At 44.3% G+C, this 26,779-nt stretch overlaps 1 protein-coding gene across 1 annotated transcript in view; it reads right to left on the reverse strand.

Moving 5' to 3' along the window:
* The window catches only part of DCAF5 (DDB1 and CUL4 associated factor 5), a 105,507-nt gene that overhangs the window by 8,792 nt on the left and 69,936 nt on the right, over positions 1-26,779 (reverse strand). The window contains exons 6-7 of the mRNA XM_069732304.1: positions 11,107-11,320; positions 6,378-6,444 (exon numbers count right to left, since the gene is read on the reverse strand). Coding sequence (XP_069588405.1) covers positions 6,378-6,444; positions 11,107-11,320 — 281 coding nt within the window. The remainder of the gene's footprint in view (positions 1-6,377; positions 6,445-11,106; positions 11,321-26,779) is intronic.

A 26,779-nucleotide genomic window follows, 5' to 3' on the forward strand; every position in this document is an offset into this window, starting at 1 on the left:
TATACTTAACAAAAAAGTGTGAAACAACTGAAATTATGTCTTACTAGATGGTGGCCCGATTCTAACGTATCGGGTATTCTAGAATATGTAGGTAGTATATAGCACAGGCTACGTACTATATCGCACAGTGACGTAGTATATAACACAACCGACGTAGTATATAACACAGCGTACGTAGTATATAGCAGAGCTACGTAGCATATAACACAGGCCACGTAGTGTATTGCACAGGTATGTAGTATATTGGTCAGCCACGTAGTATGTAGCAGAGCCATGTAGTATATTGCACAGCCAGGTAGTATATTGGACAGTCACGTTGTATATTGCACAGTCACATTGTAAATTGCCCAGCTACATAGTATATAGCACAGAGATGTAGTACTGTATATAACAGAGCCAACGCAGTATATAGCAATGTGGGCACTAGATGCGTGGTTAAAAAAAAAAAGGTAAAAAAAAAACAAAAAACATATACCGGTACTCACTTTCCGAAGGCCCCTTGAAGTCCTGGCCCTGTGTGCGGTGCACGTGGCAGCTTCCGGTCCCAGGGTTGGTATGAGCGCAGGACCTGTGATGACGTCGCGGTCACATGACCGTGACGTCATGGCAGGTCCTTCTCGCATTGCATTCTTGGCACCGGAACCTGCCTCTTGCACTGCCGAGGACAGCGTGCGACGTCGGAGGGGGAGAATAACCTTTTTTTTTATTATTATTATTATTATTTGTAACATTAGATCTTTTTACTATTGATGCTGCATACACAGCATCAATAGTAAAAAGTTGGTCACACAGGGTTAATAGCTGCGTTAACGGAGTGCGTTACACCGAGGTCCATTAACGCTGGCATCAACCCTGTGTGAGCGCTAAGCGCTGACTGCAGGGCAGTAAAGCAGCGGCCATTTCGCTGCCAGACTATGGCCGTCGCTGATTGGTCGTGGGCGTTTTGCCACGACCAATCAGCGACTTGGATTTCCATGACAGAGGCCACGACCAATGAATATCCGTGACAGAAAGACAGACAGACAGAAGTGATCCTTAGACAATTATATAGTAGATATTCTAGGTTCTTCAAAGTAGCGACCTTTTGCTTTGATGACTGCTTTGCACACTCTTGATGAGCCTTCACTCTGCGGTCCAGCTCACCCCAAACCATCTCAATTGGGTTCAGGTCTTGTGTGTTTGGGGTCATTGTCCTGTTGAAAAATAAATAACTGGTCCAACTAAACGCAAACCGGATGGAATAGCATGCCGCTGCAAGATGCTGTGGTAGCCATGTTGGTTCTGTATGACTTCAATTTTGAATAAATCCCCAACAGTGTCACCAGCAAAGCATCCCCACACCATCACACCTCCTCCTCCATGCTTCACGGTGGGAACCAGGCATGTAGAGTCTATCCGTTCACCTTTTCTGCGTCGCACAAAGACACGGTGGTTGGAACCAAAGATCTCAAATTTGGACTCATCAGACCAAAGCACAGATTTCCACTGGTCTAATGTTCATTCCTTGTGTTCTTTAGCCCAAACATGTCTCTTCTGCTTGTTGCCTGTCCTTAGCAGTGGTTTCCTAGTAGATATTTTACCATGAAGGCCTGCTGCACAAAGTCTCCTCTTAACAGTTGTTGTAGAGATGTGTCTGCTGCTAGAACTCTGTGTTGCATTGACCTGGTCTCTAATCTGAGCTGCTGTTAACCTGCGATTTCTGAGGCTGGTGACTCGGATAAACTAAACCTCAGAAGCAGAGGTGACTCTTGGTCTTCCTTTCCTGGGGCGGTCCTCATGTGCGCCAGTTTCTTTGTAGCGCTTGATGGTTTTTGCCACTGCACTTGGGGACACTTTCAAAGTTTTCCCAATTTTTCTGACTGACTGACCTTTACTTCTTAAAGTAATGATGGCCACTCATTTTTCTTTACTTAGCTGATTTTTCTTGCCATAATATAAATTATAACAGTCTATTCAGTAGGACTATCAGCTGTGTATCCACCAGACTTCAGCACAACACAACTGATGGTCCCAACACCATTTATAAGGCAAGAAATCCCACTTATTAAACCTGACAAGGCACACATGTGAAGTGAAAACCATTCCCGGTGACTACCTCTTGTTGAAGCTCATCAAGAGAATGCCAAGAGTGTGCAAAGCAGTCATCATAGCAAAAGGTGGCTACTTTGAAGAACCTAGAATATAAGACAATTTCAGTTGTTTCACACTTTTTTGTTAAGTGTATAATTGCACATGTGTCAATTCCTAATTTTGATACCTTCACTGTGAATGTACAATTTTCATAGGCATGAAAATACAGAAAAATCTTTAAATGAGAAGGTGTGTCCAAACTTTTGGTTTGTACTGTGTGTGTGTGTGTGTATATATATATATATGTGTGTGTGTGTGTGTGTGTGTGTGTGTGTGTGTGTGTGTGTGTGTATATATATATATGTATGTATATATATGTATCTGCTGCTTCTCACTTTCAGGGCCCCTTAGTTTGCTTGGAGAGGATTGCTATGCACCTAGGTCACCTTGTTAAATCTGCACGTGGCCATCAGTATATCTTAGTGGTCATGGACAACGCGACCCGGAACCCAGAAGCAGTGCTACTGTGGAACTCTTCGGCTAAAAGTATCGCCCGGGAGCTTGTCCGTATCTTTGCCAGGACTGGTTTGCCCAAGGAGATTTTGATGACCCAGGTTACCCCGTTTAAGAGCAAAGTGATGCGAGAGCTGTGTAGAGTTGTCCAGATCACCCAGCTGCGAACCTCAGTTTACCATCCGTAGACCGATGGACTGGTGGTGCGCTTCAACAAGACCTTGAAGTCCATGCTCAAGAGGGTCGTTGAGAAGGACGTTCTGGACTGAGACTATCTACTCCCATTCCTGCTCTTTTCTATCAGAGAAGACCCACAGGCTTCCACTGGCTTCTCGCCATTCGATCTCCTGTACCGCCGACATCCACAAGGGCTCCTGGACATCCGTGGTCATGCCGCACCAGAGTGTTATTGAGCATGCCACCCTGCTGCAGGAAAGGATGTCACATAATGCCTATCATAAAGAAACATCTTCAGGCACAGGAGACCCAAAGCGAGGGTATACAAGCGATCAGCGAGGCTAAGGCAATTCCAGCCCGGGGACAGCGTGGTAGTACTTATCCCTAGGGTGGAGAGCAAGTTCTTGGCCAAGTGGCAAGGCCAGTATGAGATCGTGCAAAAACTCGGGAACGTGAATTACAAGGTATACCAGCCCAGTCGCAGGAAGCCATACTGGGTATACCATGTGAACTTACTCAAACCTTGTGTGGACCATGAACCGCTGGAAGCTCCTTGCCTGGGGGCCCGTACCAAAGCCAAGGTTGAGGAGATCGTGATTTCTGAGACGCTAACGCTGGCCCAGAAGCAACAATGTCAAGAACAGCTGCAGCAGAACCGTGACCTGTTCTCGGAGTTGCCAGGGCGCACCCAAGTCACTGAACACGAAGTGCTAACAGAGCCGCATGTACGGGTAAACCTCAAAGCCCTACGGAATCTCCGAAGCACGCTGGGAGATAATTTCAAAGGAGGTGAAGAGAATGCTGGTCCTCGGGGTGATAGAGGAGTCAAGAAGTGGCTGGTCAAGTCCCATCATCCTTGTACCGAAGTCCAATGGTGAGTGGCGGTTTTTTTTAACTACTACCGCAGGCTCAATGAGGTGTCCAGTTTTGACGTGTACCCGATGCCCTGAGTGGATGAACTAATTGAGCGATTCGGGCCCGCTAGGCACATCACAACTCTCGACCCGACGAAGGGGTACTGGCAGATCCCCATGTCCCAGAGCGCCAAGGAGAAGATGGCCTTCTCAACGCCAGATGGGTGTTTTCACCAGAATGCACTTCGGACTGCAGATCTACCTTCCAGAGGGCGATGCCTCGAATCTTGGCTCCACACAAGAAGTATGCTGCAGCCTATTTGGATGATATTGACATCTTCAGCCATGACTGGAGTTCGCATCTGCCAAAGGTACAAGTGATCCTCAATACAATAAGGAAAGCGGGATTCACCATAAGTGCAAAGAAGTCTGCCTTAGGGAAGGAAGAGGCCAGGTAGTTAGGCTACATCGTCGGAAGAGGCGAAATCAAGCTCCAGTTGAATAAAATAGAAGCAATTCAGGAGTGGCCGCAACCGCTCTCCAAAAAGCAAGTGAGGGTGTTTTGTGGAATTGTTGGGTATTACCGGTGTTTTATCCCAAACTTCGCTGTAATTGGTGCACCGCTAACGGATCTCCTTGTGGGCATCAAGTTGATGATGGTGCAATGGACTCCTGACACAGAGATGGCGTTTCAAGACCTCAAGCGGACGCTGTGCAAGCATCCGGTTCTGGTTGCACCGGTCCAGACCGATGCGTCAGAGGTTGGGTTGAGAGCCGTGCTGTCACAGGAAATAAATGGTGAAGAGCATTCCATTCTATACCGGAAACTCTCTTCTTGCGACAAAAATTATGCCATAGTAGAGAAGGAATGTTTAGCTATAAAGTGAGCCGTAAACACCCTGAAGTATTACCTGCTAGACCGTAGGTTTAAGTTATTAAGTTAGTGTCAGACCATGACCCTCTGAGATAGTTGAGAGAGAAGGGTAAGAATGCCAGGGTGACAAGGTGGTTCTTAGCCCTTCAAGACTTCACTTTACAGGTAGAGCATAGGCCAGGGAGGTTACATGGTAATGCAGATGCGCTCTCCGAATTCCCAGTTTGATGTCTGAAGGTGCCAAAACCCCCGGCTTTGGGCAGAGAAAGGAAATATGTGACAGAGTCACCGGCACAGTGTATGAGGGGAGATACGTGTCACTGCACATACAGCGGTCAGTGATGCAAAAAACAGGATATTTTTTGCTTCCAGCATGCTAATTGCTGAGAGGGTTAATTTAAAGTTATACTTGGGCTGGTTTTAAGTGAGCACTCATAGTGTGAGAGGGAGGGTGTTCAGCATATCCCCTCCTGCAGAGCCAACATCGGCATGTGTACTAGCAGGACCTGCGGTGATGTCACGATCACCTGGACATGGGAGACAGTCTGTGTGGTTGTCTTGGGAGAGTAGGTACTCCCACGTGCCTCCAAGAAGGAGCTGGGGACAGTGTGTAGTGTCTGCACGTTGAAACATGCAGAGAAAGGACTTTGTTTTGTTGTCCGTTAAGCCAGGAAGGCTCTGCTTTTGTTTTTCCTGAACCCTGCCTTGGTCTATGCTGACTTTCATAAAGTGTTCCTGTGTCTACCTGAGGAAGCAGCTAAGCGTGTCAACCCCTCACATATTATACTAAATAACACAACTATTATACTAAGTAACAGAATTATTCTTACCCCAAAATTATATATTTTTTGTCAACCTCAGCAACATAGTACATAACATGTATCAAAGCATGGTGCTAGTAATGTAGTGATTATACATATAAGGTGATAAGTACGGTAGTTCTATCTTGCTGTGAAAAATTGTACTAAACTCTTTCTCAGACTTGTTTCACATACATGGGGGCAAGTTTTCTTTGAGATTCCAGTTATTCTTCCGTAAAATTAGTATGAAGAATGCAAACCGTGTCCAATATAGTCACTATTTGCTTTATTCTCTGTCCGCCCCTATTGCTGTGGGCACATGATGTCTTTGGCCTTAATTATTCTACTTCGGCTGACCGCCCGACCATTGCTTTAATCACTTCTCTTCTGGGTTTATCAGTTGTCAGGTCATCACTACTGACATCAGCTTGATTGACAGACTGGATTAGAATAGACTATAAATTTGCCAAATTTATCCTGGTGGCTCATAATAATAATAATAATAATCTTTATTTATATAGCGCCAACATATTCCGCAGCGCTTTACAGTTTAACAGTTTCAAACACAAAAGTCATGCTGGATGATACATTTGCCATATCTTTAGACCATACACGTCAAACTCTGGCCTGTGGACCAAATCTGGCCTGCAGGGTGGTTTCATTTGTCTCGTGACACCAGAACCACCACCCCTATGTGGGACCATTATTCTGTATGGAGGACAATGTGGGGCCATTATTCTGCATGGAGGCCTATATGGGGCCATTATTCTGCATGGAGGACTATGTGGTGCCATTATTCTGTATGGAGGACTACGCGGTGCCATTATTCTGTATGGAGAACTACGTGGGTCCCATTATACTGTGTACCAGTTGGCCCGTGACTTTGTCAAAGTTTCTCATTTTCGTCTTCTATGTATTTGGCATCCCTGCTTTAGACTGTGCTTACTTTGTTGGCTCTTGTTTTAATCACTGTCACCCACTGTTGTTTTGTTGGATGAAGCCAGGCTTGGAAAGGCTGGAAATTGTCACATATAGGTTACCTAATGTGTATGAGCTGCTTATAAAAGATCTACAAATGCATTAACACACCTGCTTCTGGGCTGGACGGGATCTTCCACATGTACAGGTTGAAATCATCTGAGCCGGAGAGAATGTACTAAAACAAAAATATATATTAGACACTTTATTATATGAATCTCTCAGTCCTCAGGTTCCTCTATAAGTTTATAAGACATAGGATAGAGAAATGCTATACATTAATCCCTACATGACAGAAGCGCTCTGCAAACTAGCAGACATCTGTTCTCCATAACACACAAGATACACTTCAGCTTCCATTCATAGTCACGTTTATTAGGCAGCAAAAATAATAACCCTTACATCATCTGAACAAGCAGCATAGAAGATCCCAATGGATTTACTAAGGATACAAGTAAATCCAAGGAGAACATACTTGTTAGAAATAGACAGACTGTACAACTTAATACAAGTTAGACAAAGGCCCCCATGACACGTTCTTGCCAAGAGAAGCTGCTGACTTCGGCCAGAATAATCAGCAATCTCATGTATTTGGAGCGGTAGCCAGATAGTCCCCGACTATGTCTGCTGTCACCGGAAAAACAGGTTATGGGGGAGTCTGAGTTGATAACTAGGTGCCAGACTATAGCTGCCTAATGTCTGAGACACACGGACACGTGACCTGCGATTAAGGAATGCAATGATGTATGGGGATCAGTAAACCTAAACCAGGAAAGGAGGCGGCTGCTGTTGACAGACCACATACCCTAAAAGACTCCAAATACAAGAATACCTTCGGAGAACAGGTACATAATTGGTAAATCAAGAAGAGGACGTCATCATAAGAAGATGGGAGGCCCCGGACCGGACTGCGACGCCCATCGGACCGGACCGCCCCTGGGTGAGTATAATCTAACCTCTTTTTCTCATCTTTCAGGATACATCGGGGGCTTATCTACAGCATTACAGAATGCTGTAGATAAGCCCATGATGTCGGTGGGCTTAGCTCAGATTCGATTTTTGGGGTGACAGGTTCCCTTTAAGGCTGTGTGCACACGTTGCTAATTTTTCGCGTTTTTTTCGCTATAAAAACGCTAAAAAAAACGCAAAGAAAAAACATACATTATGCATTCCATCATTTAGAATGAATTCCGCAATTTTTCTGCACATGATGCGTTTTTTTCCACGAAAAAAAAACACATCGCGGTAAAAAAAAATGCAGCATGTTCATTATTTTGCGTTTTTTTTGGCGGATTTCCCACTATAAAATGCATTGGGAAATGTCCGGAAAAAAATGCACCAAAAACGCAGTAAAAACGTGGTTTTCTCAGGAAATTTCTGTAATAAATCGTGAACGTGTGCACATAGCCTAAAAAGTCACAAACTTTGGTCCAAATTTCCTCTGGTGTTTCCCAGTCTTATATTTTAAGCTCAAATTTTGCATCATTTAGTGACACATGCGGCAGTTTTCATTGAAAAGTCCCAAAAATGTGAAAGAAAAAACGAGCTTTTTCTTTTTTTTTAATTTTGTGCAATATCCATGAATTACATGCACCATTTTTAAGAATTCCGTACCAAAAAAAAACAAAAAACCCCACAATACCACAAGACAAAAAAAAAAAAAAAGTGACTTATAGAACCACTTCTACTAAATGTTGTATTTCAACCTCCAGTAGTAATTAGTTATGTGTGATTTAGGGTATGTGCACACGTCCGGATTTTTCGCGTTTTTTTTGCGTATTTTCCCGATAAAAACGCTATAAATCCGCATAAAAAACGCTCAAATTATGCATCCTATCATTTAGAATGCATTCCGCATTTTTTGTGCAGATGTATGCGTTTTTTCCGCAAAAAAAACGCAATCCGCAAAAAGAATGGCCATGCTCATTCTTTTTGCGGATTTTCTGCGGATTTCATGCATTCAGGGAAAAAAAAAAAAAAAAAAAATCCGCGCAAAAAACGCGAGAAAAACGCGCGGAAAAAAACGCGATTTTCTGGCAGATTTCTCCGGATTTTGTCAGGAAAAAAACCTGACGTGTGCACATACCCTAAAGCAGTAACGTACTCATAGTTTTCCGTTTTCTGCACTGCATCAGTCTTTCCGTTGTCACATGACCGCATTTGTGACGGATCACTCGGTGTCTGCTGTGCGGAGCAGCTGTTACTCATTCTGAGTCTTATAGACTTGCATTGAGAAAATGTTAAAATGTGACACCCAGGAGAAGCTTTGTGATTTGTCAGGTCACATATGCAGTCACATGGCACTGGAGGGTATCGGAGCATTGCTGAAAACGGCAGAAGATGGTGACCAGTGTGTATATTACTGTACTCGTTACACATGCAAAAGAACCTCTGTGCAAGGTATGAGCCTTTTGCAGTGGAAAAATGTCAGCAACAGGCGCTGCATGCTGCTTTGGAGGTAGAATTGGACCCCTATACCTTTTGGGCCCTTATGCATCTGCACAAATGGTATGTCCGCTCTATTTATCCTTTTATATGGTGAAGTTTGTTAAACTTGCTCTGAAAGTCACTCCTATCTCTACTTAGGCTCTCGCCGGCTGATTTTTATGGTACAGCTTCTAGCACAGCTTCCACATCAGCTATACGCAAAGCTGGGATATGTGCTGCAGAGAAGACTGAAATTCTCTTACCTCCTGCCATTCACACCCCACAGGAAGGCAGGCGGGCGCTGACAGATGATCTGATATCAGCTCAGAGCATGTGCTGATGTCTGGAAGGAATGTGAACAGAAGCCATGAAAACCAGAGTCCTTCTTTCATTTCATGAGGGCTGCATTTTTGTTCCTGGAAGCAATTACAGGGGGTGGAGGAAGCCTTCAGGCACCGGTAAGCAGAAGCTGCCTTACATGGAAGCAAGTTTTAGAAAAGTATAAGGGCTATGTCATAAGCAGGAAGGTGAGCGCTACGGTCTAAATCATTGGGGCCCGATATTTAAAGACCGCGTGAAAAACATAAGTTATTTTTTTTGGACTGTGACACTGGAGCGATCATTACCGGAGGCTCATTTACAAGCCTGGTCTCAGGGCTGCACCTATCCACATTGACAGAGATAATAAATGTATATGATTTAGACCAAAGTTCCAGAGCCATAATCCATAAGTATGCAAAGTATGAGATTTTGCTGCCAAAAACATTGATGGAGGGTGCAGTGACCAAAAACTGTTCTCATAGAAGGATCATCTCCTGTCTGATGCCAAATTACAGACAGACTGTCAGCTGGCTCTGTTTACACAGAATTTGGCCTTCAGGCAGATGGTGCATTCCTCGTTAGCGCCCACTGAAATTTAGCAAGGACGGTGGGAGTGGATAGTGATGTAAATGCATGAATGAGACTTGTGGTTACCCCGTCTGGGCCTCAGATGAATGAGGAGCGCTGCATGTACAACTACAAAAACAAGGATTATTAGGATGTCTTACAAGGGTTACAAAACCTCCTCGCCTTGCCACAGAACACACTCAGTGACACAGGGTTATGCTATGCGCCAGCGAGGCTTAAAGAGGCTTTCCTGGAGGTTAGGCTACGTTCACATTCGCGTCTTTGGACGCAGCGTCGTGGACGCGACGCACGAAAGACGCAAGTAAAACGCAGGCATTTTTGACGCATCCGTTCAACCTTTTTATATATATATGTATATATGTATGAGGAGGTTTTGTAATATATATATATATATATATATATATATATATATATATATATATATATATATATATATATATATATATATATGGTCTTTTCGGTGTCTCTATTTTTTAAGTAAAGAACGCATGCATCGTACAACGCACAACAACGCAAGTACTTGCGTCTTCTACGTTGCCAATACACTTCAATGGAGTTTTTGACTCGTCGACGACACACAAATGCAATGCAAGTGCGACGCATGCGTTTTTTTAAAATTTTGGACGCAGAAAAAATGCAACATGTTGCGTTTGCCGTGCCCTGCCAGGTGCGTCGAAACGACGCATGCGTCGCGAAACGCACCAAAACGCATGCCTATGCGTCCCCAATGTTAAAGATAGGGATGCATGATGCATGCGTTGTTTTGCGGCGACGACGCTGTGTCCAAAGACGCGAATGTGAACGTAGCCTTAGAAAAAAAAAAAAAGGACATACATGAGTACATGCATCACTGTTCAGTACATAGTGAGCTGTCACCGCGCAGCAGCACTAACAGTTGGCGCAGCAGAGGCGAATGTCAGTGCTGCTGCACGATTACAGCTCACTATGTACTGAGCCGTGAATGAAGCCATAACAGCTGTGCTGGTTGCAATAAAGTTAATTTCCTCCATACAGATGCACAGATTTAGAATGCTATCAACCTACAGATTGCTTCAATATCTGCAGGTTATTTGCATTTTTTGACATCACACGTTCCCTTTAAGCCACTTTAATGAATGTGGACTATGTGCAGAAAGCATACATACATACATAGGCTACGTTCACACTAGCGTTGTGCGCCGCTGCGTCGGCGACGCAACGCATGCAAAAACGCAGCAAAACGCACGCAAAAACGCTGCGTTTTGCGACGCATGCGTCGTTTTTTTGCCGAAAATCGGACGCAAGAAAAATGCAACTTGTTGCGTTTTCTTGGTCCGACGCTTGCGGCAAAAAAGACGCATGCGTCGCACAACGCAACAAACAAAAACGCATGCGTCCCCCATGTTAAATATAGGGGCGCATGACGTGTGCGTCGCCCGACGCTAACCCGACGCACACTAGCATAACGCTAGTGTGAACGTAGCCATACATATATATCTCCTATTTAGTTTATCAATTTGCTCACCTGATCTCGGTCTCCAGCAAAACAACAACTCTTCATGGTACACGAGTTAAAGTAACCCTGATTGTCAAATTGGAATATGGGCAGACGTGAGTGAATGTCGTACAGGACAGGTGGCAGTCGCCGGCGCAGGGCCAGCAGCCGAGTCCCGCTACTGTTAAATCTCACACTCATCGCACTCTGCAGGGAAAGATTTCCACCGTAGCGTAGAAGAGATCTAAAGTAAAAAATAAAAAAAGGGAGAGTTACGGAGTAAATAATGGCATTACATACAACTAGCCTTAAGGTAAGTAAATCCCAGGAAAATAAATAAAATCCACTCAATATACTTTGCATGCTCATCCTGGTCTTGTGTGTTTTGGAAAAAGCTGGGAGGCAACCAATAATGTTGGCCACAACAACGCCTCCAATTTAGAATTTTGAGTGTAAAAGTAACGTGATAGCAGGAGTACGTCACAGATGAGACAGATGTGAATGTGCCCTATTACGATGACATGTGCTTTAGTAATGCACCCTGGCCTGATAGGCTCATTATATTCCCTCATTAATAAGCCCACGTCTCTCACACATACGAAGAGGTTTGCGATCCTGCTCCAGAGCTCTATTATTGCCTCACTATGTATAATCAGTCCCCACCTCTGCCTAAGGGCCACAAGGCTCTCACCGGAAACTGCTTTACACACATCAGGATGTTCTTGAACTAAAAATATGTGACTCGAGGCTGTATTTAGTTCATCACAAGTGAGTCTTTACTTAATACAAGTTCTTACTTGCATATTATTATTTCATTAAGATGGGCATCCTGAGCCGGCCAGGTGGGCCGCAGGGTGAATATATGAGGGTATGTTCACTTTTTACAAGCATCAAAATCCACATTTGAAATAAAAAAAAAAAAACACCTCTGGTGTGAACATACCCCTATAAGGAATGTATTTTTCCGGAAGAAAGAGAACCTATCATATCATTACTATGCTTGTGCGCCCTTGTCTAATCCGTGATGGGGTCTTGGTCAAGGAGACAGGGCGTTATTTAGTTCAGAAAACATTTTTTTTTCCAATAACCTTTTAGTAAATTCAAAGTTATCGTCGGTAAACAGGGATTTAGGACCTTCTCCAAGATTTATTTATTTTAGTCAAGAAAGACTACAAAGAGCATCTAGGATGTCCGTGTACATCACCAGTTTATTGGCTTCAATGCAAATTGTGCCATGTTTAATTTCCATTGTGAAGGCTATATGAGGGTATTAAAAGGATCCTCTTATTGCAAGTACAGCTCCATGACCACGAACGTAAGGTCATACAGGATGGTAAAAAGTTATTCAACATGGCATTCTCTGTACTGTCCGGCATTAGTGTACAAGTGTGCAGCCACTCTACAATGGCTTTAAGTAACGTATCCCAGCCTGTGAGACGACAGTCATGCCAGGAGCGGCTAGGGGCCACGCACGCGATTCTTTATAATCTTCAAGGGGTTGTCTGGTTCACTGCATTCTTGTGAATCCTCACATCGCGTGCACTGCACAATGTTAGGATTCAAAGTTGGGACCGGGCGGTAACGTGACGCAAGTATGCGATCTGGAGACTTCTGGCTACATTCCGACTAGACGTAGCTGACCTTGCTCAATTCACTTGTATTTCGTGAGGCTGTGCCCATCTTGTCAGCATGTGACCACATGTATGGAAATCACATGTGTGCCACAGGAGAATCCTGACTACTTGCAGTGCGAGATGTGAGGATTTACACGTCTGCACACACAGATTGACTACAGATTTGTACCCCAAGTCTGGGCACCCTTTTTAAGGATAATAAAAGAGTCATGTGGGCATTCCCTCCTGACAGGAGTGTCATCTTATAGGCTGGGATACATCATTACAAGCCAGCTCCAATAGAATTATCATGCATTTGCTCAGAGAAGGGAGGCATGATGTCCTCTGCATCATCTGCACATGCACCAGATGTTGCTGGCCTGGGGCAAATCAATGACGCAAACACTGCGGGACTGCCTACCTGACACTATACACTTTCTCCCTTTAGGTTTGGGGTTTAGTGGCTGTAAATATGATGACAGGTTCAACTTGCTGTCTCATTTCCTCAAAGATGGCATCTTGGGTGTCCAAGTGCTAAAGATACAGTTATCAAATTATTTTTTTTGAAGGACCCTTGTAGCAAAAAGATTTCCAAAGCAAACAACCTCTTTGATATAGTTTCATACACAGCCTGATTTTCAGTCTCGCTATTTGTGATTCAACTCAAATGTTTGCACATCGGTATTGCATTTGCTGAGTGTGGCAAAGCAGAGCCTCTTTTCTGGAGCCGAGGACTGTCTGGCAGGCAGATTTGGCCATGGAAGCAACGTAGAAAGGAATCCAGTCCCAGTACACAGTATAAAGTTCTAAATTGTGTTCTCCTGTGGGCACAATTACACACCAGGATTGTTTCATCTTCATTCATTACATTCAATAAAACTGTACACAGCAAACTCATCTGTCATGTCCTGATTACAGGAAGGATTACGGAGATTTCACAGGTAAGTGCTTCTACCAGCAGTCATTTCCTTATAAATGATTGTACAAATAAAAATTAAGCATCGAATACACGTGTGCAAGTTTCCCTTTAGAATAATGGAGGCTTTAAAATTAGTGGTAAGAAAGCGCTATATTGTCACATTTCTCAAGAAACATCAGAGACGCAAACATACATCACTTACTTCTCTTGATCAAATGAAAATAAGGAATGCTGGAAGACCTAACTTGTGCCTTAACCCCTTCACCTCCAGGGGTGGATTGCATGTTAAAGGGACACTGTCACCTGAATTTGGAGGGAACAATCTTCAGCCATGGAGGCGGGTTTTTGATTCACCCTTTCCTTACCCGCTGGCTGCATGCTGGCTGCAATATTGGATTGAAGTTCATTTTCTGTCCTCCTTAGTACACGCCCTGCGCTTAGTAACCCGATGTTTACCCTGGTTACCAGGGGACTTCGGGATCGTTGGTCGCTGGAGAGCTGTCTGTTTGACAGCTCTCCAGCGACCACACAGCGACGCTGCAGCGATCGGGATCGTTGTCTAGATCGCTGCAGCGTCGCTAAATGTGACGGTACCTTTATGATACAAGAGTATACAAACATGACACAGCAGGGGCTAACAGCTGCTACTTTCTAAGGCAACACATTTCCCAGCCTGTTGTATCACAGGAGTGAGTGTTTCGACTGCATAGCCGGCCCTCTGTGCTCATCATAAATTAAGTAACTGAGGCAGGAGCACCAGCAGCTGATGAGTTTATAGGTCATGAGGTCAGGTTATGATGAGCTCAGAGAGTGGAGACGCAGTAAAAACGCTCGCTCCTGTGATAAAACAGGCGGGGAAATGTGTGACCTCAGTGTTTTGTTTTTCTGTTTTGTTGCGGTCGGCTTATTGCTCAGCATCATGCAGGAGGAAGAAGTACACGCCCCCAGTGAAAACAAATAATACTCACTTGGACTTAAAATGAACTCATTAGGTGCCAAATACTTTGATTACTAGTATCTCTGCAATAGAGAGGCAAAATAAAAATAGAAATTAGACCTACCGGTAATTGTATTTCCAGGAGTCCATCATGACAGCACAACAGGAGGTAGTCCTATTTATCCTCTAGGGACAGGAAACACACAAGAGGTTAAAAAGCCCGCCCTTCCGCCTCACCCCCAGTGTCTTTTACCAATTAGTACACACCAGGATGGATGCAACTCTATTTTTTTGAACTCCAGAATTCAGGGGTGGGAATGTAATGGTGCTGTCATGATGGACTCCTGGACATACAATTACCGGTAGGTCTAATTTCTATTTTCCCAGGACGTCCCTCAAGACAGCACGACAGGAGAAATACCAAATAAATGGCATTTTAAGGTTGGACCACTGCCTGTAGGACCTTTCGTCTGTAAGCCAATTATTGACCTGACATCACATCTAACTTGTAGTGTTTACAAAAGGTCGTTATATTACACCAAGTTGTGGCCCTGCAAATCTGGTCTATGGAAGACTCATAAGCTAGTGCTATGGTTGATGTGATCCACCTAGACAAAGTTAATTTCAAGACTTTTTTACCCTTATTATTTTCTGCATATTGTATGAATAGATTTGAGTCTTGCCTCCAAGCAGCTGACCTCTACATAGCGCATCACTGCCCTTCTCACGTCTAGTGTGTAAAACAGTCTCGCTTTCTCATTTTTTGGGAGGTGACAAAAAGAAGGAAGAACGATCTTTTGGCTCAAATTTGTCTCTGACACAACCTTCGGCAAAAAGGACGGGTCAATCCTAAATATTAACCGATCCTCTAGAATCTGCAAATAGGGATCCTTGATGTTGTGAATTCTGTGGCTGAGTTCACTTCTGTGGTCACAAGTGGTATTGCAGTCTCTGGGCTTCCTCCCTCAGGTGTTTTGGTGAGCTCGTTGGCTGCCTTGCTATTTAGCTCCACCTGAGTCTGTCTTCCTTGCTCCTTGTCAATGTTCCAGTGTTGGATCTGAGCTACTGCATCTTTCCTTGGGCCTGCTGCTCTGCTAGATAAGTGCTTCTAGTTTGTTTTCTGTTTTTTCTGTCCAGCTTGCTATTATCTTTTGCTGGAAGCTCTGAGAAGCAAAGGGGTGCACCGCCGTGCTGTTAGTTCGGCACGGTGGGTCTTTTTGCCCCTTTGCGTGGTTTTCGTTTTAGGGTTTTTTGTGGACTGCATAGTTCTCTTTGCTATCCTCGCTCTGTCTAGAATATCGGGCCTCACTTTGCTGAATCTATTTCATTCCTACGTTTGTCTTTTCATCTTGCTAACAGTCATTATATGTGGGGGGCTGCCTATTCCTTTGGGGTATTTCTCTGAGGTAAGTCAGGCTTGTATTTCTATCTTCAGGCTAGTCAGCTCCTCAGGCAGTGCCGAGTTGCATAGGTAGTGATAGGCGCAATCCTCTGCTGCTTATAGTTGTGTGAGGATAGATCAGGTACTGCAGTCTACAGAGATTCCACGTCTCAGAGCTCGTCCTATTGTTTTTGGTTATTGCCAGATCTCTGTATGTGCGCTGATTACTGCACGCTGTGTTGCCTGATTGCCAGCCATAACACCTTGACTGACAGTGCCTGTAATTCACTCAAACGTTTCGCTGAGGTGACTGCCACCAGGAATGCAGTCTTCATACAGAGAAAGTTGTTGCTGGATTCTTTCTAGGGTTCATAGGGGGATGTGCACTACGTACATAACACAAGGTTTAGGTCCCAAGGAGGAACGGTCTCTCTGACTGTGGGTCTTAATCTGGTAATGGCTCGAGAGAACCTTGCTACCAAAAGGGTGGTCCGCTAAAGGAAGGTACTAAGGGCAGATATCTGTACTTTAACGTACTAGGCCTTAGGCCCATCTCAAATCCTCTCTGGAGGATGTCCAATATTCTGGGAATGTCTGGGCGGGCTGCGCTCAAAGTAGACTCCCCCACGAAAGAACAGAACCTCTTCCATACTTTGGAATAGATCGCTAAGGACACTGGTTTCCTACTCGGCTGCATAGTAGTTATCACCTTGTCTGACAACCCCCTGGAGCTTTGGATTTTGCACTCAGGATCCAGGCCGCCAGGCGCAGAAGACGAGGGTCTTCGTGCCAGAGAGGACACTGGTACAACAGGTCGTGTCTGTCTGGAAGGGGAACTGGATCTTCCAAAGCCATACGGTGCAATACTGGAAACCAACTCCTCTTGGGCCAGAAAGGAGCTACCAATATAACTGTGGCCTGTTCTCTGATTTTCCTCAGGATCCTCAGCATGAGGGAAAATGGGGGAAATGCACACAGAAGACCTTCTTCCCAACTCTGAGATAGGGCATCTATGCCTTCTGGGTTGTCACCTGGATTTATGGAGAAGAATCTTGCCACCTTCGCGTTCTTCTGGGTCGCAAACAGGTCTATACATGGTGTTCTCCATCTCCGGGTCAGCTGGTGGAATACTTCTGGGTTCAGTTCCCACTCGGAGGCCCAAAGCTTTTCTCTGCTGAGAAAATCCGCTGTTATGTTCTCAGAACCCTTCAAGTGCACCACGGAGATGGACCGTACGTTTCTTTCTGACCACCGAAATATTTTCCGCTAAGGTCTCTAGGAGCTGGCCCCTTGGACCTCCCTGGCACCGCAGAAAGGAAACTGCTGTGATGTTGTCCGACAGGACTTTCACATGACGATCTCTGACCGTATCCCGACAACGTTGCAGAGTCTCCCATATTGCCTTTAGCTCTCTGTAATTGGAGGATCTTCTCTGGTCTTCCGAGCACCATGTACCCTGCAGGTAATGAACGTCTACCTCTGCACACTATCCCTTCAAACTTGCGTCGGTGGTAATACGGATGTAGGGAGAAAGGATCCATAGCACTCATCTTACGAGATTATCCCTGGATGTCCACCATGACAGGGAATGCCTTGGACTGGCCGGGATTCTCATCTTTCTGTCCAGGTCCGAGTGATGCCTGTTCCAGGATGTAAGGATCGAACTTTGAAGCCGTCTTGAATGAGCCTGACTCCAAAGTACGCTTGGAATGCAGGATGTCATCAGCCCTAGAATCCTCATGGTGTATATGATGGAGATTGTCCTCTTCCTCTGTAACGCCCAGATCCTGCTCCTGATCTCTTCCTGTTTCACGCAGGGCAGGGAAGACATCCTACGATGGGAATCGAGGTGAACTCCTAAGAACACCTTTTAGGCCCCTGGACTTAGGTCGGCTTTCTCCCAGTTCACTTGCCAACCCAGGCCCTCTAGAACGCTGATAGTCTGGGCCAGTTGTTGATTGAGGCTGATAGCCGAGTCTGCTAACAGCAGGATGTCATCGAGGTAGGGGACCACGATAATCCCTTGCCTCATCAGAAAAGCTGCCACCTACGTCATTATCTTCATAAAGATGCGTGAGGCTGTGGATAGGTCAAATGAAAGGCACGTAAATTGGAAATGGTGGCTCGAACCTTGATGGTCGAAAGCAAACCTCACTCAGATATTGGTGGTGGTCTGGGTGAACTGGCACGTGGTAGTATGCATCTCTTAGGTTTAAGGTGCACATGGCATTGTCTCTCCCTGGATGGTTGATTTTATGGTCTCCATTTTGAATCTTTTGTATCTGACCCACTGATTCACGGGCTTTAGATTTATAATGGTCTGACATTTGCCTGAAGGCTTTTTTATGGAGAACAGGGAAGAGTAGTGGCCCTGACCTACCCCTAAAACAGGTACCGGCTCGACTGCCCCCAACTCTAAGAGGTTCCTGACATCTGTCCAGAGCCTGCTTTGCGCGGAAAGGGACTGGGGTTTGGTGGTGCAAAACCGTTGGGGTGGGAAAAGGGAGAAGCCTATCCTGTAACCTTCTCCTATGGTCCGCAGGATCCACTGGTTGTCCGTTATGGTTCCCCATTTTCCTAGAAAAAAACTGCAGTCTCCCCCCTACCTTCCTGGCGTCAAGACCTTTTAAGTGAGCCGGAGGAGAACTGAGTGGGTCTACCCTTAACTCCCCTTGGGGTAACTACACCTGCCTGATTTTCCCTTCCCCTTATAGTCCTGCCTAGGGGACTGACGGGGCCTACGAAAGGAACGAAATCTCCTGGCTTTTTCCTCCAGGAACCCCTTCTTGTCGTCAGCAGCCCTCTCTAAAATGTCGTCTAGTACTGGACCAAAAACATGTGTACCTGAGATAGGGATGGAGCAGAGCTTGCTTTTAGACTGGCTGTCCCCTGACCATGTTTTAAGCCAGATGGCCCGCCGTGCCGAGTGAGAGAGTACATTACTCCTAGCTGCAAACCTTACGGACTCCGCTGAAGCATCTGCCATAAACTGCGTCGCCATCTTTAACATAGGGATAGATTCTGATATAACCTCTCTAGGGGTGTTAGATTTTTTGGAATGGACAGCTCGTCAATCCAGACACACATGGACCTAGCTACTGAGGTGGTCTTAATAATCGCCCCCGAAGACTCCCAACTCCTCCTTAACAGTCACTCTGCTTTCCTGTCCATGGCGTCCCGCAGGCAGGAAGAGTCCTCAAATGGTATAGCAGTCTTCTTTGCCACTCTGGCAATAGAATGTCCACTTTGGGGATTTCCTCCCATTCCTTGATCTCCGAAGGGTCAAAGGGAAGGCGGGCCTTAAAGTCTCAAGGGATGACTAGGCACTTTTCTGTATCTTCCCATTCTTCCAGGATCATGGCTCTAATGTGCTGGTTGATCGGGAACACTATTCCTTTGGGTTCTGAGTCCGCCAAACATCTCATCCTGAAGTGTGCGAGGGACCTCCATTTCTTCAATCTTCATAGTCGCTCTAACGGCCTTCAACAGGTCGTCCGTATTTTCGAATGAGAAAAAAAATAAAATACTTCTTCCTCTAATCGGACGGCCTCTGGGAAAAACGTTCTTCCCCGTCTTCAGCATCTGCCTCTGAGTAGTACAAATATGGCTTACTAAACTAATAAATAAACTAAGGGAAAGTAATAATGTTTTACAGTTAGAAAAACCCCCCATAAAAAATAGATACTTTATTAGATAACAATAATTGAAAAAATAAGTATAAAAACCTACAAAACCCTATCTAATACGTTCAGTCCTTCAGGGGAGAGGAATAAAATCCCCTACAGTAAACCCTAATACATACTAGTAGAATGCCCCACACGCAAAAATGTAGATATCATAACAGACATGTGATTAAACAATTTGTGATATCAAGTAGCAGCTATAAGGGTGTATCGATATAAGTGGAAATATCCCTCCAGGCTACAAAAAATAAACCTACAAGCTGATACTACCTAGATGCGGAGGTTGGCACCCTAGGAGAAGTATTGAGAATGGCGCCCCCGCTCGTACGACGACTATCCCTGGTCTCCTACCTTCTCCGGTCTCCTACCTTCTCCCTATAAAAGAGATAGGTGAAGAAACAGAAGACCAGATGGCTGAAAATAACGTGTGGAAATATGTGATACCAATTATACAGCAACTCAGGCCCTCCCCTCCAATGTGATGTAAGGCCCAAGGATAGAGAAAACTAACTATGATATCACTATACATATCATTAACCCCTTTACCCCCAAGGGTGGTTTGCACGTCAATGACCAGGCCACTTTTTACAATTCTGACCACTGTCCCTTTATGAGGTTATAACTCTGGAACGCTTCAACAGATCCTGGTGATTCTGACATTGTTTTCTCGTGACATATTGTACTTCATGACAGTGGTAAAATTTCTTTGATAGTACCTGCGTTTATTTGTGAAAAAAAACGGAAATTTGGCGAAAATTTTGAAAATTTCGCAATTTTCAAACTTTTAATTTTTATGCAATTAAATCACAGAGATGTCACACAAAATACTTAATAAGTAACATTTCCCACATGTCTACTTTACATCAGCATAATTTTGGAACCAAAATTTTTTTTTGTTAGGGAGTTATAAGGGTTAAAAGTTGACCAGCAATTTCTCATTTTTACAACACCATTTTTTTTTTAGGGACCACATCTCATTTGAAGTCATTTTGAGGGGTCTATATGATAGAAAATACCCAAGTGTGACACCATTCTAAAAACTGCACGCCTCAAGGTGCTCAAAACCACATTCAAGAAGTTTATTAACCCTTCAGGTGTTTAATAGGAATTTTTGGAATGTTTAAATAAAAATGAACATTTAACTTTTTTTCACAAAAAAATTACTTCAGCTCTTATTTGTTTTATTTTACCAAGGGTAACAGGAGAAAATGGACCCCAAAAGTTGTTGTACAATTTGTCCTGAGTACGCCGATACCCCATATGTGGGGGTAAACCACTGTTTGGGCGCATGACAGAGCTTGGAAGCGAAGGAGGGCAATTTGACTTTTCAATGCAAAATTGACAGGAATTGAGATGGGACGCCATGTTGCGTTTGGAGAGCCACTGATGTGCCTAAACATTGAAACCCCCCACAAGTGACACCATTTTGAAAAGTAGACCCCATAAGGAACTTATCTAGAGGTGTGGTGAGCACTTTGACCCAAGTGCTTCACAGAAGTTTATAATGCAGAACCGTAAAAATAAAAAATCATATTTTTTCACAAAAATTATATTTTTGCCCCCAATTTTTTATTTTTCCAAGGGTAAGAGAAGAAATTGGACCTCAAAAGTTGTTGTACAATTTGTCCTGAGTACGCTGATACCCCATATGTGGGGGTAAACCACTGTTTGTGCACATGGTAGAGCTCGGAAGGGAAGGAGCACCGTTTAACTTTTCATGCCAAAATTGACAGGAATTGAGATGGGACGCCATGTTGCATTTGGGGAGCCACTGATGTGCCTAAACATTGAAACCACGCACAAGTGACACCATTTTGGAAAGTAGACCCCATAAAGAACTTATCTAGAGGTGTGGTGAGCACTTTGAGCCACCAAGGGCTTCACAGAAGATTATAATGCAGAGCCATAAAAATAAAACAAAATTTTTTCCCCACAAAAATTATTTTTTAGCCCCCAGTTTTGTATTTTCCCTAGGGTAACAGGAGAAATTGGACCCCAAAAGTTATTGTCCAATTTGTCCTGAGTACGCTGATACCCCATATGTGGGGGGGAACCACCGTTTGGGCGCATGGGAGGGCTCGGAAGGGAAGGAGCATCATTTGGAATGCAGACTTAGATGGATTGGTCTGCAGGCGTCACATTGCGTTTGCAGAGCCCCTAATGCACTCAAACAGTAGACACCCCCTACAAGTGACCCCATATTGGAAACTAGACCCCTCAATGAACTTATCTAGATGTGTTGTGAGAACTTTGAACCCCCAAGTGTTTCACTACAGTTTATAACGCAGAGCCGTGAAAATAAAAAATCTTTTTGTTTTCCCACAAAAATTATTTTTTAGCCCCCAGTTTTGTATTTTCCCAAGGGTAACAGGAGAAATTGGACCTCAAAAGTTGTTGTCCTATTTGTCCTGAGTACGCTGATACCCCATATGTTGGGGTAAACCCCTGTTTGGGCACACGGGAGAGCTCGGAAGGGAAGGAGCACTTTTTTTCTTTTTCAACGCAGAATTGGCTGGAATTGAGATCGGACGCCATGTCGTGTTTGGAGAGCCCCTGATGTGCCTAAACAGTGGAAAACCCCCAATTATAACTGAAACCCTAATCCAAACACACCCCTAACCCTAATCCCAACGGTAACCCTAACCACACCTCTAACCCTGACACACCCCTAACCCCAACCCTATTCCCAACTGTAAATGTAATCTAAACCCTAACCCTAACTGTAGCCCCAACCCTAACCCTAGCCCTAACCCTAGCCCTAATCCTAACCCTAGCCCTAACCCTAGCCCTAACCCTAACCCTAATCCTAACCCTAGCCCTAACCCTAGCCCTAATCCTAACCCTAGCCCTAATGGGAAAATGGAAATAAATACATTTTTTTAATTTTTCTCTAACTAAGGGGGTGATGAAGGGGGGTTTGATTTACTTTTATAGCGAGTTTTTTTGCGGATTTTTATAATTGGCAGCCGTCACACACTGAAAGACGCTTTTTATTGCAAAAAATATTTTTTGCGTTACCAAATTTTGAGAGCTATAATTTTTCCATATTTTGGTCCACAGAGTCATGTGAGGTCTTGTTTTTTGCGGGACGAGTTGACGTTTTTATTGGTAACATTTTCGGGCACGTGACATTTTTTGATCGCTTTTTATTCCGATTTTTGTGAGGAAGAATGACCAAAAACCAGCTATTCATGAATTTCTTTTGGGGGAGGCGTTTATACCTTTCCGCGTTTGGTAAAATTGATGAAGCAGTTTTATTCTTCGGGTCAGTACGATTACAGCGACACCTCATTTATATAATTTTTTTATGTTTTGGCGCTTTTATACGATAAAAACTATTTTACAGAAAAAATAATTATTTTTGCATCGCTTTATTCTCAGGACTATAACTTTTTCATTTTTTTGCTGATGATGCTGTATGGCGGTTCGTTTTTTGCAGGACAAGATGACGTTTTCAGAGGTACCATGGTTATTTATATCTGTCTTTTTGATCGCGTGTTATTCCACTTTTTGTTCGGCGGTATGATAATAAAGCGTTGTTTTTTGCCTCGTTTTTTTTTTTTTTTTCTTACGGTGTTTACTGAAGGGGTTAACTAGTGGGCCAGTTTTATAGGTCGGGTCGTTACGGACGCGGCGATACTAAATATGTGTACTTTTATTGTTTTGTTTTTTTTATTTAGGTGAAGAAATGTATTTATGGGAATAATATTTTTTTTTTTTCATTATTTAGGAATATTTTTTTTTTTTTTACACATTTGGAAAAATTTTTTTAAACTTTTTTACTTTGTCCCAGGGGGGTACATCACAGATCAGAGATCTGACAGTTTGCACAGCACTCTGTCAGATCACTGATCTCACTTAGAGCAGTGCAGGCTTCACAGTGCCTGCTCTGAGCAGGCTCTGTGAAGCCACCTCCCTCCCTGCAGGACCCGGATCCGCGGCCATCTTGGATCCGGGCCTGGAGCAGGGAGGGAGGGAGGTAAGACCCTCGCAGCAACGCGATCACATCGCGTTGCTGCGGGGGGCTCAGGGAAGCCCGCAGGGAGCCCCCTCCCTGCGCGGTGCTTCCCTGCACCGCCGGCACATCGCGATCATCTTTGATCGAGGTGTGTCGGGGTTAATGTGCCGGTGGCGGTCCGTGACCGCTCCTGGCACATAGTGCCGGATGTCAGCTGCGATAAGCAGCTGACACCCGGCCGCGATCGGCGGCGCTCCCCCCGTGAGCGCTGCCGATCGCTATGACGTACTATCCCGTCCAGGGTCAGATAGGCCCAGGGCACCTGGACGGGATAGTACGTCTAAGGTCACAGAGGGGTTAATAACAAATTGAAACTACAGGACATACAAAATAAATAAACCAGTACTATTGTTGACTCATAAAAGATCCATAGCCAATGCTACTTTGGACTAACTAATAATATACAAGACACATATACCATATAGATAAATAACACAGCGCCACCACAAACACCTAGATAAATAACAAATAAATACATTCAGCAATGTGGATAATGCAGTTAATAGACAATACAGTCAAGATAGTAATGATATACTCATCTACTGCATTCAATCGTCCAGAGCTGATGATAAATCCAGATGTAGTGGCTCAAAACACGATGACTGCGCGAACAACACCTCCAAAACACCTCTCGACGCGTTTCCCCCACATAGTTGGGTTCATCAGGAGAGACTAGATAGCGACATGGCAGTAGCAAGTTGCAAAGATAGGGCTGCGTGTTTTGAGCCACTACATCTGGATTTATCATCAGCTGTGGACGATTGAATGCAGTAGATGAGTATATCATTACTATCTTGACTGTATTGTCTATTAACTGCATTATCCACATTGCTGAATGTATTTATTTGTTATTTATCTAGGTGTTTGTGGTGGCGCTGTGTTATTTATCTATATGGTATATGTGTCTTGTATATTATTAGTCAGTCCAAAGTAGCATTGGCTATGGATCTTTTATGAGTCAACAATAGTACTGGTTTATTTATTTTGTATGTCCTGTAGTTTCAATTTGTTATTAATGATATATATAGTGATATCATAGTTAGTTTTCTCTATCCTTGGGCCTTACATCACATTGGAGGGGAGGGCCTGAGTTGCTGTATAATTGGTATCACATATTTCCACACGTTATTTTCAGCCATCTGGCCTTCTGTTTCTTCACCTATCTCTTATAGGGAGAAGGTAGGAGACCAGGGATAGTCGTCGTACGAGCGGGGGCGCCATTCTCGATACTTCTCCTAGGGTGCCAACCTCCGCATCTAGGTAGTATCAGCTTGTAGGTTTATTTTTTGTAGCCTGGAGGGATATTTCCACTTATATCGATACACCCTTATAGCTGCTACTTGATATCACAAATTGTTTAATCACATGTCTGTTATGATATCTACATTTTTGCGTGTGGGGCATTCTACCAGTATGTATTAGGGTTTACTGTAGGGGATTTTATTCCTCTCCCCTGAAGGACTAGACGTATTAGATAGGGTTTTGTAGGTTTTTATCCTTATTTTTTCAATTATTGTTATCTAATAAAGTATCTATTTTTTATGGGGGGTTTTTCTAACTGTAAAATAGTACGAATATGGGTACGCTTTCTCCGAGGGTTCCTCCATCTCCTATCTGGCTCTCTTGTGACGGGAGGTGCTTGGATCTGGCTGCGGCGGCACGAGACTGGACACTGTGTTCTGGACTTCTTCCCTAATTATGGCCGGCATATCCGTTAGTAAGGACACCTGTTCTTCTTTCAGGAATTTTGCAACAGACTCTGCACATAACTGCATTGTGTATGAATTTGCCAACTTGGTGTTGCATGTCAGGCATCTCCTCATTCTTTTCTGGGAAGAGGAGCCGGACCTTAAGGGAGTCCCTTTATCCGAATACAAAAAAGTGAACATTTTCTATTCTTTCTGAGTGACCATTAACCTATGGTAAAGCAGGCACTAGGGCGTTACTTAAACTGGCCAAGGACTGCTCGGCTGGCGCTTCTGAGCGAGGTGGATTAACATCCATGGTTCAGACTGTGCACAGCATCCATTTTGTGAGTACCCTTTTAAAGGGTCTTACCTTGTCCAGGCGGCCTCCAGATTACCCCCACAGCTCTTTTATGTGTTCCTGATTGGAATGCACAATGCGCCACCCCGATCGGACGTGCACCTCTAAACCAGAAAAGTCTGCATCCTCGAAAGGCATCCGGCCGGAAAGACGATCCCTGGTGGAACGCATGCTTACTCGTGCGACCAGAAGTAAACGGCCACCGGCTGTGTGGAGCAGAGAGCCCTCCGGAGAGGGAAGAAGCAACGACGGGTGCTCTCCCAATAAGCTGAGGGACCCCCGCCCAGTGAGGTATCAGCAATAGAGTCTCTTGATAGCAGGAAGGGAAAAGATTCAGTCCCCTCTGATCCCACTGAGCTCTGGTAAGTATTGCGCTCCTGCACTCCTCTTGCACGCCCTGTCCTGCAAGGGACAGGAAAAACACTGGGGGTGAGGCGGAAGTGGGGGGCTTTTAACCTCGTGTGTTTCCTGTCCCTAGAGGATAAATAAGACTACCTCCTGTCGTGCTGTCATGAGGAACGTCCTGGGGAAAAAAAGTTTTATTCAGCTCTGCAGCCTACTATTACTATTACATCCAGTTCACTTAGGTCCAGTTGAACATGAAAAATTTGTAGAAAGGTCCTCTTTAACGATTTGGCATATCCAATTTCAGACTGTAATTTTTTTTCTCTAGAGATAAACCTCCATCAAAGATGTCTGCCAGCAGCTCTCTTATAAGCAACACAGGAGCGCCAGGCAGAGCAAGTGCAGCTGTCTATAGGACAAATGAATGGGGGCTTAAGGGACGGTTGACAGGCATTACTAAAAACAGTCCCCAACTAGCTGCTCGTTTGCTGATCTGTGGTCACACAGTCCAACTTAACTTTAGATGTGCACTGACAGATCTGTAATTCATATAGGGGTAGAACTCTGCCTGTCCGCATGGATTACTGCAGTAGTAACTTTAGGCGACTGCACTGGGCGCATAATCAAAAGCCAAAATTTGGGTTCCTCTGTAAGAGATTCGTCAACTTAGACAATATTTTATCTATGTGCAGCTCATGAGTTTTTACACCAGCTTATAATATACTCTAGCCCCATAATACATGTTATGACAAATCCTACAC

The sequence above is a fragment of the Ranitomeya imitator genome, chromosome 1 (assembly GCF_032444005.1).
Source record: "Ranitomeya imitator isolate aRanImi1 chromosome 1, aRanImi1.pri, whole genome shotgun sequence".
Taxonomy (NCBI): Eukaryota; Metazoa; Chordata; class Amphibia; order Anura; family Dendrobatidae; genus Ranitomeya; species Ranitomeya imitator.